This window comes from Vicugna pacos, chromosome 10 (assembly GCF_048564905.1).
Source record: "Vicugna pacos chromosome 10, VicPac4, whole genome shotgun sequence".
Lineage (NCBI taxonomy): Eukaryota > Metazoa > Chordata > Mammalia > Artiodactyla > Camelidae > Vicugna > Vicugna pacos.
Window position 1 is genome coordinate 12729832 of NC_132996.1, and position 15982 is coordinate 12745813.

The window sequence follows — 15982 nt, forward strand, 5'->3', positions numbered from 1 at the left end:
TTGTGAAATAGTAAATGAGTTAATACTTTTGAAAGCTTGACACGTAATAGACACTCAATGGGGAGATGGGGGTTAGCCATTTCCTTCTCTTGCCGTCTGATTAACAGGGTGATTCCTCACTGTTGTTAGTAGACCTATCTACATCAACATCTCTGCTTTGTAATTTCTAAGCTGTGGTAGGATTAAATCTCAAGAAGTCCAGCTTACTAGAGTTGAGTGTAAAATAAAAGTCAACAGGTCTAGGTAAATACACGAGTTCATGTGCATCAGAACAAATTCTTTTTAAAGGTTATTTAGAGGGCTCTCAACGGCAATTTTTGCTTACACTCTACAGCATCTTCTACCAAATTATCAAGTTCCAAATGAGCTAATGATACATTTTTGAGTCATGCTGTGTGACTGTGGAATAAAGAATTCTGACTTTGCATTACCACCGTTGGGTGCTTACACTATCCCAGCTGTGAAACACGAGAATTTAGTGACCAGAAATGGAACTCTCACTCATTCCAATTCTGATTTTTTTTTTTTTGCCTTCCAGGATAAAACTACTACCAGACAGACAGATGGACTACACTTGCACTCTTAGCAACTAGACAATATTTTATGAAATTGTGATCCAAAATTTAATCACCGTGTTTTCAGTTCAAGGCTCAGTTTAACCATGTGGTAAACTGTTCTTCAGAAGTATCTTCAAGAAGCGAGAAAGAAACACATGACTCTACCCAGGTTTGGGGGGAGATGCGTGACATTCATGAGAGCAGGGGATGGATATACAGGGAAGACCTTAACCCTACTTTCCACCACCACAGCCTCATCCAAGCTCTCAGGGCCTCATACTGGGTCAAGCAGGACATGGTATCCCAAGTGTAGAATTCCCTATTGAAGCTGACCACAAGTCAATGTTTATTTTTAATAATAACAGGGCTTTATCAAGGTTACGATCAATGAAATCAGAAACATCCTACCAATGCCAGCAGCCCATGGAGGTGGAAATTACTGATTGTGCTACTGACATGTACAACATAATAGTAATAAACTGAATTATCAAAAATATTCTAATAATAATGTGGAAATTATGGTTAAGTTAAACCCCTAAAAATTTCATGTAAACCACAAAGTCATGCTTTTAGGATACAGATAATGAGTTCAAGGAAAAAAATTCTGTGACAGTCAGTAGGACAGCTCTCAAAGGCCCTTTGTCTTTGCTTCCAGATCCTGGTGTATTCTTACTGAATTCCCAAACAGGTGTTGTAAAAGAGAGTGTACTCAAGATTCTCCATTTTGTGAACTTACAAACTTCTTGCTCTTCAACGGCTGCTTTGGTTACACAACTTCCAGGACATCTCCTCGAGATACTTGGGGATACCAGGGAGTCAGAGCCACTCACACGCAACCTTGATCTTTACGCCCTTTGCACCGTTCTGCTGTTTTATCTGGTGATTCAGGAATACCTAGGAGTGACCAAAAACCTTAAACCTGGCCTAGGGGTCACCAGTCTTCAACTCAGGACTAGCCTTTGTGGCCTGGCCCAGGTCAGGCACTCTGTCCAATGACCTTGAAGACTTAACCTTTTCCAGAAAAATGTTCATTGACTAACACTGCTAGGCAGATGTAGATTTAACATGCAGCTCCATCAAAGCTGAAGCTTCCAAACCTCAGGGAGGACCCTAGTAACGATTCACATGGTTATACAGTTGTATAAGTTTTGCCAAGAGTAACAGACCTTAACCACAATAACTTAAAACGTCTTTCTCTTTCCCCCCAACTTCTCCATACTATATTCTGCATCACCAGGTACAGTGGCTATAGGCATCTGAGGGACTTGTCCAAGGGAGGATGAGTTGAGGAAACATTAAGTTTGTATTTAGGGGCATATATTTATGTGGTTCAACATCAATTCTGTAGACACACTGCTGTTAGCTGTCCCAGTGTAGGGATGGCTTCCAAAAACACCTCCAGTACCCACTGCACTGAGACACCCAGCATCGCAGCATGGAAGTGAAGGGCCAGACTTCTATCACTGCATGACCATACCCTTTGGTAGCCAGTACTAGAATTAAGGCCCCAGGGGAGGAGAAACCAGGCACGGAATGTAAACAGCCAGAAGCCAGTCTGTGGAAAATCCCCCAATCATTACACACGTTAAACCTGTAACTGCAAGATCTGGTTCTTGTCTATAGAGTCAACATCAAAGTTTTCCCCTGGAATACAGCATACAAATTATAAGGGCACCCTGATTTTTTTCCTTCAGTTGCTCAGAAATGGAAATTACTGGACTGTTTTTCTTTACAGAGCACAGACCTGTAGCAGTTGGCTATTATTAACAGCAAGTATATCTGTAACCGCTCATATGAGAAAGAAACTTGACAGAGATTTTTTTCAGCTTTAACACCAACGGAGAAAATAATTACCTCTTAACAAGTTAATGACTCTATAGAAACATTTCTAAAGTCTCAATAAAGAAGATCTCAATCAACCACATTGGAGGAAAATGAAATAATCTTCCTGCACTTTTTATAGAAATAATTAGAAAAATAATCACAAGATTATTATCCTACAAGAGGCAATCAAACAAAAAATGCAACCAAAAATGTAGGGGAGAAAAGTATAAGAGAAGTGTGTCAGGCATTTAACCAACAAGATACTATATTTTTCTTGAGCTCTGTGATATCTGTGTTTGTTGACTTTCAAACGTACGAGTTCCTGTGATTTCTTTCCTCATTCTAAACAAATACAAAAATTTCATAGTCATATTTTTTATACTTTTTCTCAAAGCAGACACCCAAAATTGTATGGGCTTCAAGCGTCACAAAACCTGGACCCGTTTCTGGGACCATGCGTTCCTTGACAATTAAGCCTTGCTGATATATCATCAACTGACTTTAATGTTCTAGTTATCTCTCAGACTGTCTGGTCTCCAATTGGAATTTGTAAAAATCATCCCATGATGCCAAAGGGTGATGCTCAGGCCACAGTGAAAATGATGAATGGCCAGCACAAGGCACTCACTTACACTGTGTCACTTACATGTCACAAGGTTTGCAATTACATGCTTTTCCGTCTCTACTGATTGTCCTTGACTTCATCATCTGTGAATCTTCTTCAGTGCAGAGCACTGTGCCTACTCAGAATCCATGCACTATAATGGCAGTGAAGGAAAGAAGAGGTGGAGGATGAGAAAAAAAGGGAGCAGGGAAGCAACGAGAGAGAAGATGTAGCCTTTTAAGGAAGTGGAGAAAAAACTATGAAAATGGCTTCAGCTCTGAAAATGGTTTCAGCTCTATTTTACACATCTTGGGGCTAAACCACAAAGTCTTTATGTTTTTATCATAATACTGTGTGTGTGCACACGCACTTGTGTGTGTGTGTGTGTGTGTGTGTGTGTCTACCTCAAATTTTTATCTTAATTCCTTCAACTTTTATTCCCTTTTTGATGCAAGACATTTCATATTCAATATATTATTTCACTCAGTAGTATTCTCACCAGCATACTGCTTTTAAAAAGCAACTAGAATAGTACCCATGTTATGCAAATGAAAATCTGTGAATTTAATCACAGAGTGGCCCTAGAGGAGCCACTAAATCCTCCAATGTCCAATGGTAAAATTTGGAGAGTCCTATTATATTCAATAATTCACACACTAGTGCCCAGAATTTAATATAAATTGAATTGAATCCTACACACAACTTTTTGTAGATTCTGTCTGTTGATAAGACATGCTCTCATAAAAACTGGCAAGCTAAAAATACAGACTATAGCCCATTTTCATTTTCATTTCATTTTCTTTTCAATGAAACACTGCGAATGTAGTGGCATCGCATAAATATTTATCAAACTCTGTAATTCTTCCAAATGTAAAGATAAATGAAAGTATCCTTCAACATGCATATAAAACACCTGCAAAAAAAAAAAAAAACATTTTTAGAAGACTGAAATGAGATGCAAGCTATCCAAAGTCAACAGAGGGCAATAAATTGATCCCACTGCCTTCTGGAGAGCCACTAACACATGAAGTCATCACTCGATCAGTTTTGTAACCTCTGCTTACTAGGCCTCTGAAATTTCATTCTTTGTTAATTGAAGAAGTAGATATAATTCAGTATGACTTGGCACTGGGGAAATCATGATCCTGACAGGAAGGGCCAGGTAAGCCACTGGAAACTTCTATTATTAAATGTAAAAGGAAGACTGATTTCAGAGGAAAGACCACACCAGTTTGGTTGTTGGCCTGCCACCCTATTTGGATTTTCTCTTTACAGTGGTCATTGTTTTTATTATTTACTAGTTACACAGGGACAACAGCAGCTCAAACTTGATACACAATGCAGGCATGATAATTACATATTTGAACTAACAGTCCTGTATTAAAACCTCAATTGCCTTCAGCCAACAGTTAAGAAAAGGTCAGGAAGGAGCCTGCTGAAAAGAGTAATAAAAACACGCTGTTTATTATTTTCCAGAAGCTTCTAAACCCTCTCTCCCACCTGATTTACATGACAACTACCAAGTTCATCTTGCATGTTGTGGAGTGGTCCGAGCTCCTCCAGGGAACGTTATATGTCTCTCAAATAATTATGATCAGAAAATCTAGAGCTAAGGTTAAACAAATCCAGAGCCAGGAAAAGTTTCTGCTATCACTTGATCATAATTTCATTCCCCTCCTTTGCTTGCTCTAATCCCAGGGGGAAATTTTAAGGGAAAACTTGAGCCAAAATTCATTGAGTCTCTTTTGATTTAGCTAAATGGAGATAAAAATATCTTCTCGAAAAAAGGATGAGGATGGGGAACCATTTAGCCTGGAATTATCAGGAATTGCACCGTCTTCAAATAACATTTGTTTTACTCCTCAGTTTGTCAGAGTGGAGTTTAATAGGCAAGTCTGGGGAAAAGAAACTGGAAAGATTAATATCCTATCCATAAGCTAGATTATGATTTCCACTGCCTCTAAATATCAGAAAAGGAAAGCTTATATTTTATTATACTATGCAAGAAACATGACCATATGGAAATTTCCCACCTCTTTAAATATCTGGGTTGGGGACATACAGTTACTGCAGTGACACAAAGCTCCTCAAATTTCTGATAAGACGAATTTTTCCTTTCTTGGTTTTCCTTCACCCACTCTTGACTATGTGATGATTGCAGACTGCAGATGAAGAGTATTAGACCCAGCACTGGCAGCTACTAAACAGCTCTTCGGTTGAACTAAATGAATAAAAGCTAGAGTTGTATGTCGTTATTCTTTCCTTGGCTACCAATTGAAATGAATCCTTCTCCCAGCAGAAGATCAAGTACAGCATCACAACACTGGAGAGCCTGGAAAATCCTGGTCCTACACCATCCAGCCAAAACCCTCTACTTCCCACGTCTGGTGGGGCAGGGTTTCAGCAAAGCAACATCTGTCTTTCTGTCATAGAAAAGATGGAGAACACATAAGCTCCATGGAGAGACAAAGTCCTGACTTCCCTTTCTTTGCTTGTAAATTGAAAGCATTGGATAATTATTCTCTCTCTACTGTTCCTCTGGGCCTCCAATGAAATGTGCCAACACACAGAGCATCATAGAAACCGTAGTTAATAGGCACTGCTGGAAAACATCAGCCTTAAAAATCTGTTTAAACTTAAAAATTTGTTTCAGAAACATTTATGTAAGAAAAATATTCTATCAGTGGGATTCTGGCAGAAAACAGAGGACATATTCAAACTGGGTAAATGAGAAGCATTTAACGGATAAGACTATTTACTAAAGGTGTGGGCAGGGTTTAGGGCAGTTTGAAAAGATAATGCAGTCCTTCAGGGTTAGTAATAGCAGGAAGACATTTCCACCATCAGTAGAGGGATGCATTCGGCCCACAGTCACCAGTGTGTGAAGAGTCAAAGGGATAACACCCACATCTAACTCTCTTTCATCCTCTCTATGCTAGCACTGGCAGAATCAACAGATGTCAAGGGGGTGAGGGGGTCCACCTGCCAAAGAGCTCAGGGCCCCGACCCAAAGCAGAAAAAGGATGGAAAGTGGATCTGGAAAAGCAAGTGGGAGGGAGCCAGCACCACCATTATAAAGCGTATGGATTTATTGCTGGAATCGTCAGTTTACAAAAAATAGTAATCAGTTTTAGGGTGCTTAATGAGTCTGAGAGGCCTTTTTCGCGTGTCTATTTGAATCCAAGTACACACTAGGTTTCCTAACCTCTGCTGATTCTATCAAAACATTTGGAAGAATGAGAACATTTTGTAATCACATAAGTTGAGAAATGCTGGCTGGAACCTCAATGTAAAGAAAGGTAAATACGAATGTCTGTGTTGTGCATGTGGGCTCTTTCTCTTACAAGACCAGATGTGTCAAAACAAGGGAACAACTGTCCCTACGTCATGGGACCAATGAATGAGACCATCCGTATAAAGCATTCTGCACAGACCTGGACACCAAGATGGTGTTCAGTGAAACTATCCACTGCCATTGACAACAGCATCATGGCCTGCAGCTGCGTTCTGATCTCTCAGACAGACCAGGGAATGTCCCAGGACAGAAGGCCAGGTCTGACACCTGTAGCTCTCTGTGTCACCCCTGGCCTGGTCCAGTGTCTTCCACAAACTGTCCAATTAATGTTAGATTATGAAGACAATGGTGAGAGCTGTCATGTGCTATGTCAGGCTGTATTATGAGAGGAGTGCTCCTCTCTGCCCCACATGAACATTGAATTTGGTCCCGAGACCTTCTTTGGCCAATGGAGTGTGGGCCAGTCTGGAGCAGAAGCTTCAAGAGGCATCGCAAGTTTCCATCAGCCCCCTTGCACTTTGAGAACATTACATCCCAGACAGTGAGTATCCCCCTCAGCCTGAGTATTGGAATGTGACAGACACATAGAACGGATCGTAACTCAATCTACAGCCTGCAACAATGCTGCTTCAGCTGTTCCTTGCTCTCAGACTTAGGAGCAAGGAAAATAGTGTCTGCTTTTATAAGCCACTGAAATTTTGATTGTTTGTTATGTAGCAATAATACAGAAAAATCTGACTAATACATACACTTAGCAAGGTTATTATGACACACTGGAGTGGAACAGAGGGAGGCTAACATGAGAGTTGGAGTCCATTGCACTAAAGTGCCAATTCCCAGTTCTGACAATTTCCGGATGCCTGACCCTGACTGAACAAGATTCACTGAACTGTCCTTTGCTGGATTACTGTGACAATTAGCAAGTACCCACAAAGCACCCAGCCCAGTGCCTAGCACACAATAGGTATTTGATAAATGGAAGATATCATACAATTAGTAATAATGAATGGGAAAACATCTTCCTAGTTATTCATGATTCATGTGCTGAACTGGAAATTGTTTACCTGGATTAAATATTTCTTTAATCTCAGGTAAATAAAGCAGTGAAATCATTGCTCAAGTATGCAGGTTCCAAAAGAATCTAATAGAAAAATCACAGTTTAAAATATACAATACATTCTTTCTAACAAGCCTTCTAAAACTTCAGAATAGTCAAGAATATGAATTCCTGTCATGTCAAAGAATGAGAATGCATTCTTTGTGAAGGAGAAAAATGATTAAATTGCATTCTCCAGACTGGTAATTTAAGTGGTGATCGAATCCACTGTAGTTGGGGACCCCCCAGTTAATCCATTTAGCGTGAATGTTATTAAGCATTTATTAAATGCCTGTGCATGGAAAAGAATTTCAAAGGTACGGATTTGTTCACTGAGCTCCCAGAAAGTCAAGAACATAAAACTCTAAATGGATCAACTACTCCCAGTATATGCTGTTTCACAAAACAGAAGCATTGCAATTACTGAAGCACAGAAAAAGATTTTTGATCCACTGGGAAGGCATTCAGAAAACTATCACCACTGATGAATAACAGAAAATTTATTTGGATTGTAAAACTTGACTAGAAAAGAAATTTCTCTAAAATATGAGCATTGCCTTTCAAAAGAATAAGGAAATGGACTTCACAGAAAAGAGAGACTCTGGTAGACACTCTCGAAGGAGCCCGGGTCAATTTAGGGTGTGTGTCTGAACCACAGGCACAGGACTGCTTGGAGGACTTAAATGAAGATTCCTGGGCTCCCACCCCAGACCAACTGAGTCAGAATTTGAGGGAAACAGGCCTGAGGATCTGCATGGCTAACAACCTTCAGCTCATTGGTGTGCACGCATAAGCCTGAGACATATTAAACAACGCAGGCCATTACATAACCTTTGGCCGCTGACTTAAAAGGTTCCTGAAAGACAAAACTCCAAACAAGTTTAGCCTGTTTTATGCTCAGGGAGTTAAGTGAAATAACAGACTTGAGACCCAGTAACAGCTGCAGGGATCAACAGCCAGTCATTCTGCCAGCAGCCCAAGCCATGATTTTTTAGCACTTGGAGGCGAAGAGCGGATGGCCTGTCCAACAGCCGTGCAAACCCAACAGCACCATGGTGATGGCTTCTCTCCTTGGGCATTCATCACCAAACTTCTCCTCAACCCTAGCATCCCCCTGGCACAAATCCAGGCAATCACTGCCCATCAGTTTCTTGGGCCGGGATGTTAAAATCTATAAGAAGGGAGAGGGAAGAAAGATGGCTAAGAATATTACCAAATGGAAATTCTATTCTTCATAAAAAATGTCAACATCAAGTCCAGATTTTTTTTTCCTGTAACAGAGAAACACAGAGTTTTACTTCCTCTTAAAAGAGGAAAACAAAGTGAAACAAAAAGAGGGAGGGAAGAAATAGCTACTATGGTTTTTAAAAATTAATAATTCTCTAGGAAAGTAAATCAGAAACATGTGAGATGAAGGTGAAGGAAAGAGCACTGAAGTAGGGCTGAGGAGAGATGGTTTTAGAGCCACTATACTCCTCTAATGAGTATGTGACTTTACACAACACACTTAGCTACTCTTTAACCCAAAGGAGTTAATGTTATAAGGGAAGAGATTTTTAAGTCACAAAGCAATGTCAAAATGAAGGTGGTATTATTATCGTCCATGGCAAAATTTATTTTATACGATCCAGAATATAATGGAACAAACGCATAGCAGTAGGTTGTTTTTTCAACAGAAGCAAAGGATATCAAACTGTCAGAGTCGAAAACCCTAATCTGAAAAGATACATGTGCCTCAATGTTCACAGCAGCACAATTTACAGAAGCCAAGACAACCCAAATGCCCATCAACAGACAGCTGGTTTAAGAAGATATGGTGTATATATACATATATACTGGAATACTACTCAGCCATAAAAAGAACGAAATATTGACATCTGCAGAAACATGGGTGGACCTGGAAAATATCCTCTAAGTGAAGTAAGTTAGAGAAAGACAAATATCGTATGATATCACTTATCTGTGGAATATAAAATATCATGCAAATGAACTTGTTTACAAAACAGAAATAGACTCACAGAAAACAAACTTATGATTATGAAAGAGGAAAGGGGTGGGGGAGGGATGAATTAGGAGTAAGGGATTAACAGATTACACACTACTATATATAAAATAGATAAACAACAAGGTCCTGCTGTATAGCACAGAAGAACTATATCCGGTGTCTTACTATAACCTATACTGGAAAAGAATCCGAAAAAGAATAGATTTATATGTATAATGAATCACTTTGCTGTACACAAGAAAGTAACACAACATTGTAAATCAACTCTACTTCAACAAAAATTAAAATAAATAAAAATTTAAAAGAATTATAAAAGCAGCTATATCATCAGATGACTATACACACATTTTCTGAAATAACACCCAAGATGAGAACAAAATAGCATAGCACAAACAGCGAAAAAAATCTAGGCCACTCTCACCAAATTGCTCCTGCTCTTCCCTGCATCAAGCTACACCAAGACGGAACTTCCTAATAAAAACAATTCAACGTGGCTTCATGGAGTCATGTAGTGGTTAATCATTCAGCCCGACACCTTCCTGCTGACCCACCTACCTACATCGACCTGAGTCCCAAAGGTAAGCTTCTTGCACCAGAGGGCCACACAAACAACGGGGCTGCGAGGAAAAAGGAAGGGTGATGAACGGCTGGTGCCAAAAGACAGTGAGTCCAGGGCTGTAAGGACTTTGAAAACCTGTCTAACACTTTATTGCCATACAGAGTTTAGGTCAACACCAAATTCCAGTGTATCTAGGAACATGCGAGGACGCCCACACTTATCTTCAGAGGGGAGATAGGATGGTGTGCTGCAGTTACTCAGTGCAAAATGTGAAACTAGGCTCCAAGGTATGCATCTTCTCTGAACATCAGTTCACGAGCTGATGACTATTAGTTCTCATGGGGCTGTTGGGAGGACTAAATATGACCCAGCTATAGATGGTATGTTGCCCACTGCAAGTACTCAGTGAAGTCACTGTTATTAACAGGAAATTATTAGGGAAGAATAGACACTTAGTAAGGGGTACTTCTTTTCCTTTCTCATTTTGTACTTCAAAGGTGAAAATATTTTCTAATCGAATGACAAGTTCTATATAATAAGATAGGGTATATGGTGGAATCAGAACCCAGTTTTCCTGACACTGACCCTTCCTTCACTATGGCTATTGAGATCAACTTTACAATTGACACTGGCCATAATTAGAGCCTATGGATATGAAAATGACAGTTTAAATCTGTGATGCTACATACACTTCTGTAACTCCCATCCAATATTTAATATAGTTTCTCAAATCCTTTTTCTAGTATTATGGACGTATGTATCGGCTAGTATCCCCATAATGTCACCTTCCCACCACCTGTTTCACCATCATCATCATCATCATCATCATCATCAATACTGGGAACAAAACACCCTGTGAGTGTTGTAGAAAATGATTTACTAGATACAAAGTTGCCCCCCAAACTTTAAAGTGCTAATATTACCACTCACACAGGAATAGAGAAGACACAGCCCCTGTCTTGAGATGTCAACAGTCTAGAGAAGACTACAAAAAGGCACTGTGTTCATCAAGGAACAAACACATACGTGCATGGGTGTAGGCATGTGTACATTTACAGACAAATAATAACAAGAACAAGAACAGAAATAAAATCTCTGTCTGTCCCTATGATGGAGCATAATTAAATAGACAGGGGATAAGGAAAATATTGGGCCAATCTTGTCCCATATTTTAAAGTCTTTTGATCAAAGATGAATTATTACAGGTAAAATCTTAAAATCATTTTTTGTAAGTAAAATTCACAGCATGCCTCCTCTGGTGTATCATGAAAACATTTGCAGAAGGAGACTGCCATATATTAATGAGGCCGATACAGTGCAAATGCCTGTCACTCAAGGCCAGATGTGCCTGGGAAACACAAGAGACCAAGGAACTCATGCAGTATCACTTTGGCAAAGCCTGACTGTAAAGTGGAAGACTGGAATACAAGGTCCGTTTGAAAATCCACTTCACACTTCTAATTTAAAGCCAATTCAAATGTAATTTACTTTATCAGGGCCCTTAATTTAGTGAAGGTTAGGAGTGCACGCAACAGAGGTGACAATTATTTACGCTTATCAAAAGATAACCTGGGGGCAGTAGTGCTGAACGAGAAAAACAAAAAACAGGGATTCCCATTGAAAATCATAGCCATCACCGTATAAACAGGTCTTTTTACAAATCACTGTCTCCTAAGGAAAAGTGTTCACTTGCATCATCTCCACACCAAACACAACCTTGTTTGTCATTCTATTGGAGTACAAGAATAGACTCACTTTTCCAATGGTGACAACTCATAAGAAGGGAAATGACACTTCTGGCTCGAAATATTAAACTTACCGCTCTCGTCATCAATATTGAACCTTCCAAGACCGCTGCCGTCCCTGATGGAGTACTGGAGCTCTCCATCCCTCCCGGGGTCCTCATCGTGAGCAGTCACCTGCAGCACACTTGTCCCAACACGTGAGTTTTCTTTGACAGATCCAACGACAGCAAAGTCTGGGAAATAGGGAGTATGGAGGTTTTCATTGACATCCACCACTTCCACCTCCACGAAGGAGACGGATGACAGAGAGACGGGCCGCCCTTTGTCTTTGGCGCGGACCGTGAGGTTATAGAACTGCTGCTTTTCATAGTCTAGCTCTTTGCTCAGTCGGATGGCGCCACTTGCTTTATCTATTTCAAATCTCCCGTTATAGTCATTGACCAAAGAATAGCGCACTTGACCCCCCAGTCCAAGGTCTGGATCATGGGTCTCCAGCCACGCAATGACAGTGCCAACGGGAAGATCTTCAAGAACCTTCACATTGTAGCTACTGGGAATGAAAGCTGGGGAACAGTCATTGACATCGTCCAAGAAAACCTTCAGGGTGACAACCGAAAACAGCTGCTGGCCACTTTCTGCCTTGTCTCTGGCTTCTATCTTTAAAGAGTAATTTGCTTTGGATTCCCGGTCCAATTGGTCAGCTACATAAACGATCCCAGTGGAGCTATTGATGGCAAACTGCTGCGTATCTGTCAAGACTGAGTACGTCACTTCACCATTAGAACCCAAGTCTTTGTCTCTGGCCTCCACTTGAATAATCTCAGTACCAATACTTGAACTTTCTAGGATGTTAATTGAGTAACTGTCTTGAAGAAAAATGGGGCTATTGTCATTGGCATCCTCCACATTGACCGTGAGCAACCTCCATGAGGACTTTTGTGGATTACCTAAGTCATAGATGGTGATGTTAAGGAGATAGAGGTCTCTGTGTTCTCGATCCATGGGCAGAAGGACCTTAAGCTGCCCAGTCTCCATATCGATATTAAAACAACTATCTGTATTTCCATCCGATATTGTAAATAGCACCTTCCCATTGAAGCCAGAGTCGGCATCATAGGCTTTAATCTTCAGGATGTTAGCACCCACTGGCAGATTCTCCTTCACAGCCACATCAGAAGGAAATGACTTGTCAAAATGTGGTCCTTGCCTATTAACTGAATAAAAGTCAAGAAATCCATCTTCCAGATTTAGTTTCCCGTTTGCTTTTGCCTTAATCAGCAGTTTCTCTGCCAGCTTCTGAGCCACACGAGTTTCTCTGCAACTGAAGCTCTTTGAAGACACCTTCCCATGCAGGACTGAAATGTTAACAGACATGGGGTCCGCAAAATTCTCCCCATCAGTGGCTGTAATCCTGAGGGCAAAATTTCCATTTTTAAAGCCAGAATTCATCAGTGACTTTTTAAGCTGCAAAACACCAGAGTCTGGGTTTAAATAAAAGAAACCGAGTTCATTTCCAGAGATGATTTTGTACTTTACAAGCTCAAGTTCATCAATATCGATGGCTGAGACAGCTGTGATGTGACCCCCAACTGGAAAGTCATATGAAATAACTCCCTGGCAAGCCACCTTTTCAAAGAGAGGGCTGTTGTCATTGACATTTCCTATCCGAATAGTCACATTGACCTCACTTTCGTGGCGGTATGGCGAACCCCAGTCCGAGGCTCTGACGATGAACCTGTATGTTTCTGGAGAGGATTCAAAATCCAATTCTTCCGTTGTGCTAATAACACCTGTAAACTGGTTAATGGCAAATGGCAACAGATTCAAGCTGGCAATACTATAGGTGATGTACCCATTTTCTCCTTTATCCTTATCGGAAGCTGAAACCATCAGGACGCTTGTTCCCACTGGAACGCTTTCATTCACAAAAGCATCATACAGTGGCTGCTGAAACTCTGGGGTGTGGTCATTCGCATCCTCTATGCTGATGATGACTTGTGCTTTTAAATCTCCTTCCTTATTTGTCACCACCAGTTTATAAACCTCCTTCTTAACGGTATTCAGTGGCTGTGCTGTGACAATCAGACCTGACCGAGGATTAATTCTGAAGTACGGCGCATCCTCTCCAGGGGATAATTTGTATTCCACATCTAGCGGTTCGGGATTTAATTTTACTATAGCAACCACGACACCAGGAGGGGAGAATTCACTAATGCTCACATCGTATGTTTCTTTTTCAAATTTAACTGGGACAGTGTCTCTTCTGGGGTTGGCAATGTGGACTATCTTTACTGCTGAAAATTTCTGAGGTGACCCCTTGTCTTTGGCTTGAAGAGTGAGGTTGTAGCCATAGGGGAAGCTCTCCCAGTCCACCTGCTTTCTCTCCTTGACCCTGTACTCATTCATCCACTTCCCTTCCTTAGCCAGGAAGAACTGATCTAAAGGATCCCCGGCCACAATGGAAACAGATTCAATCTCTCCATTGGCTCCCTCATCGAGGTCATCGACGGTCACCACCGCATACACGGGCTCTTTGTCCAGGGAGAAAGGGATGTGGGAGACCACGTGGAGAGTTGGAGCGTGCTCGTTTATCCGCTCAATGTGGACGTAAAGCTTGGCAGTACTGCTCACTCCATTGTTTCCATACAGCTTCATGCCCCGGTCCACAGCCAGAATTTCCAGATCATATCTATTCTTTTCATCATAATTTAATCGTCCACTTAAAGAGATGACACCGCTGGTAGGGTGAACTGAAAAGAGATCAACTTTGTTTTTAAAGTAGTAGTAGAACTCTCCATTGGACCCGATATCCGCATCTGTCGCCGTCACCTGGGCGACACTAGTCCTTAAGGGTGTGCTTTCTGCTATTGTAACAGAGTATGTGGTGGGTGAAAATAAGGGTCTCAGATCATTCATATCTAAAACCTGTATATTCACTTTGGTCCATGCTTCCAGATCCTCTCCCCTCACGGAACCTTTTACTATCAATAAATAATTGTCCTGAATTTCCCTATTCAAGATGGCAGAATTGCCACCTTTAGTTCTGATTCTGAGAAAACAGAAATCGGCAATGATGACTTCCTCCGCTTTGAAAAAGCCTTCCTCGTCTCCAGACACTATTCTGTATTTGATATCCCAGGACAGGTCGATTAAGGTGATGCCCATTCTGCTCTGGCTGTTGACATAGGTCCGCGCCGCTGAGTTCTCATACACGGAAGCATTATAAATGGAATGTGTAAAGTGGAAGCCCAGGGGCCCGGTCCCCGGTAGCCCCTGTGAGACAGTGGCCAGAAGCTTGAGAAGCAGGAGGATGAGGCAAGAAGGAGGAGGCCGGGTACCCACACAGTATCCCATAGTTACATCCATCACATCATACTTCCATCCTGGAGAAAAAAAGAGAGAGAAAAGATCAATTAACCTAGAGGAACGTGGGAGGAGGAATAGGAAATAACTCCAATGAAACAGTGCTTTTAAAAAACGTTTTAAAACAAAATTTTATAAAGTTTATTTATATTATATGATGTCTTTTTCTTAAACATCAATACATGAAAAAAAAATTAGAGCCCTCACTACTGTTAGATGACAGGGAATTCAAAATCACTAGGATTTAAATTTACCTTGATTGATTTTTTTAATTTAAATTTTTTTTATTGAAATATAGTTGATTTACAATGTTGTGCTAGTTTCTAGCATAGTGATTCAGTTATGTACACATATGTTCTTTTTCATATTTTTTAGTATAGGTTATTACAAGCTATTGAATATAGTTCCCTGTGCCATACAGTAGGACCTTGTTGTTTATTTTAAGTGATATTTTTATACTGCTGATAGGATTGCTCATTGGGACAAGATTTCCTGCATTCTGAAGGTTAATTTAGAAATATATACTACAAGCCTTAAAAAGTACATTTACCTCTGACACAGAATTACCTTCTAGGCAATTATCCTATGAAAATAATCAGACAAGTGTATATTTATAGCACAGTTTAAAATACAAAAAAAATTGAAAAGGTACTAATTGCTTATCAATAGAGAATCAATTAATTGTGGCATATCTCATAAAATCAAATATATGCAGTATTAAAAATCATGATAAAAGATGTGTATTTTCAGATGCAATAAGATATAATGCTAAGTTAAAAAGATCATAAAATAGTATTAGTGATATGCTTCTATTATTATTTAAACATTTATGTATACAACTACATTTTAAAATTCAAGTATACTTGCTATACAATGTATGTTAGTTTCAGGTGTACAGCAAAGTGATTCATTATATATATATATATATATATAT

The 15982-nt window shown here is 40.2% G+C and overlaps 1 protein-coding gene across 2 annotated transcripts in view; it reads right to left on the reverse strand.

The window, feature by feature from the left end:
* Positions 1–15051, reverse strand: part of FAT3 (FAT atypical cadherin 3) — a 481838-nt gene extending 466787 nt beyond the window's left edge. For both annotated transcript variants that reach the window (XM_072969021.1, XM_072969020.1), the window contains exon 1: positions 11760–15051. In XM_072969021.1, the coding sequence (XP_072825122.1) occupies positions 11760–15051 (3292 nt within the window). The remainder of the gene's footprint in view (positions 1–11759) is intronic.
* Between the last annotated feature and the right edge of the window lie 931 nt (positions 15052–15982).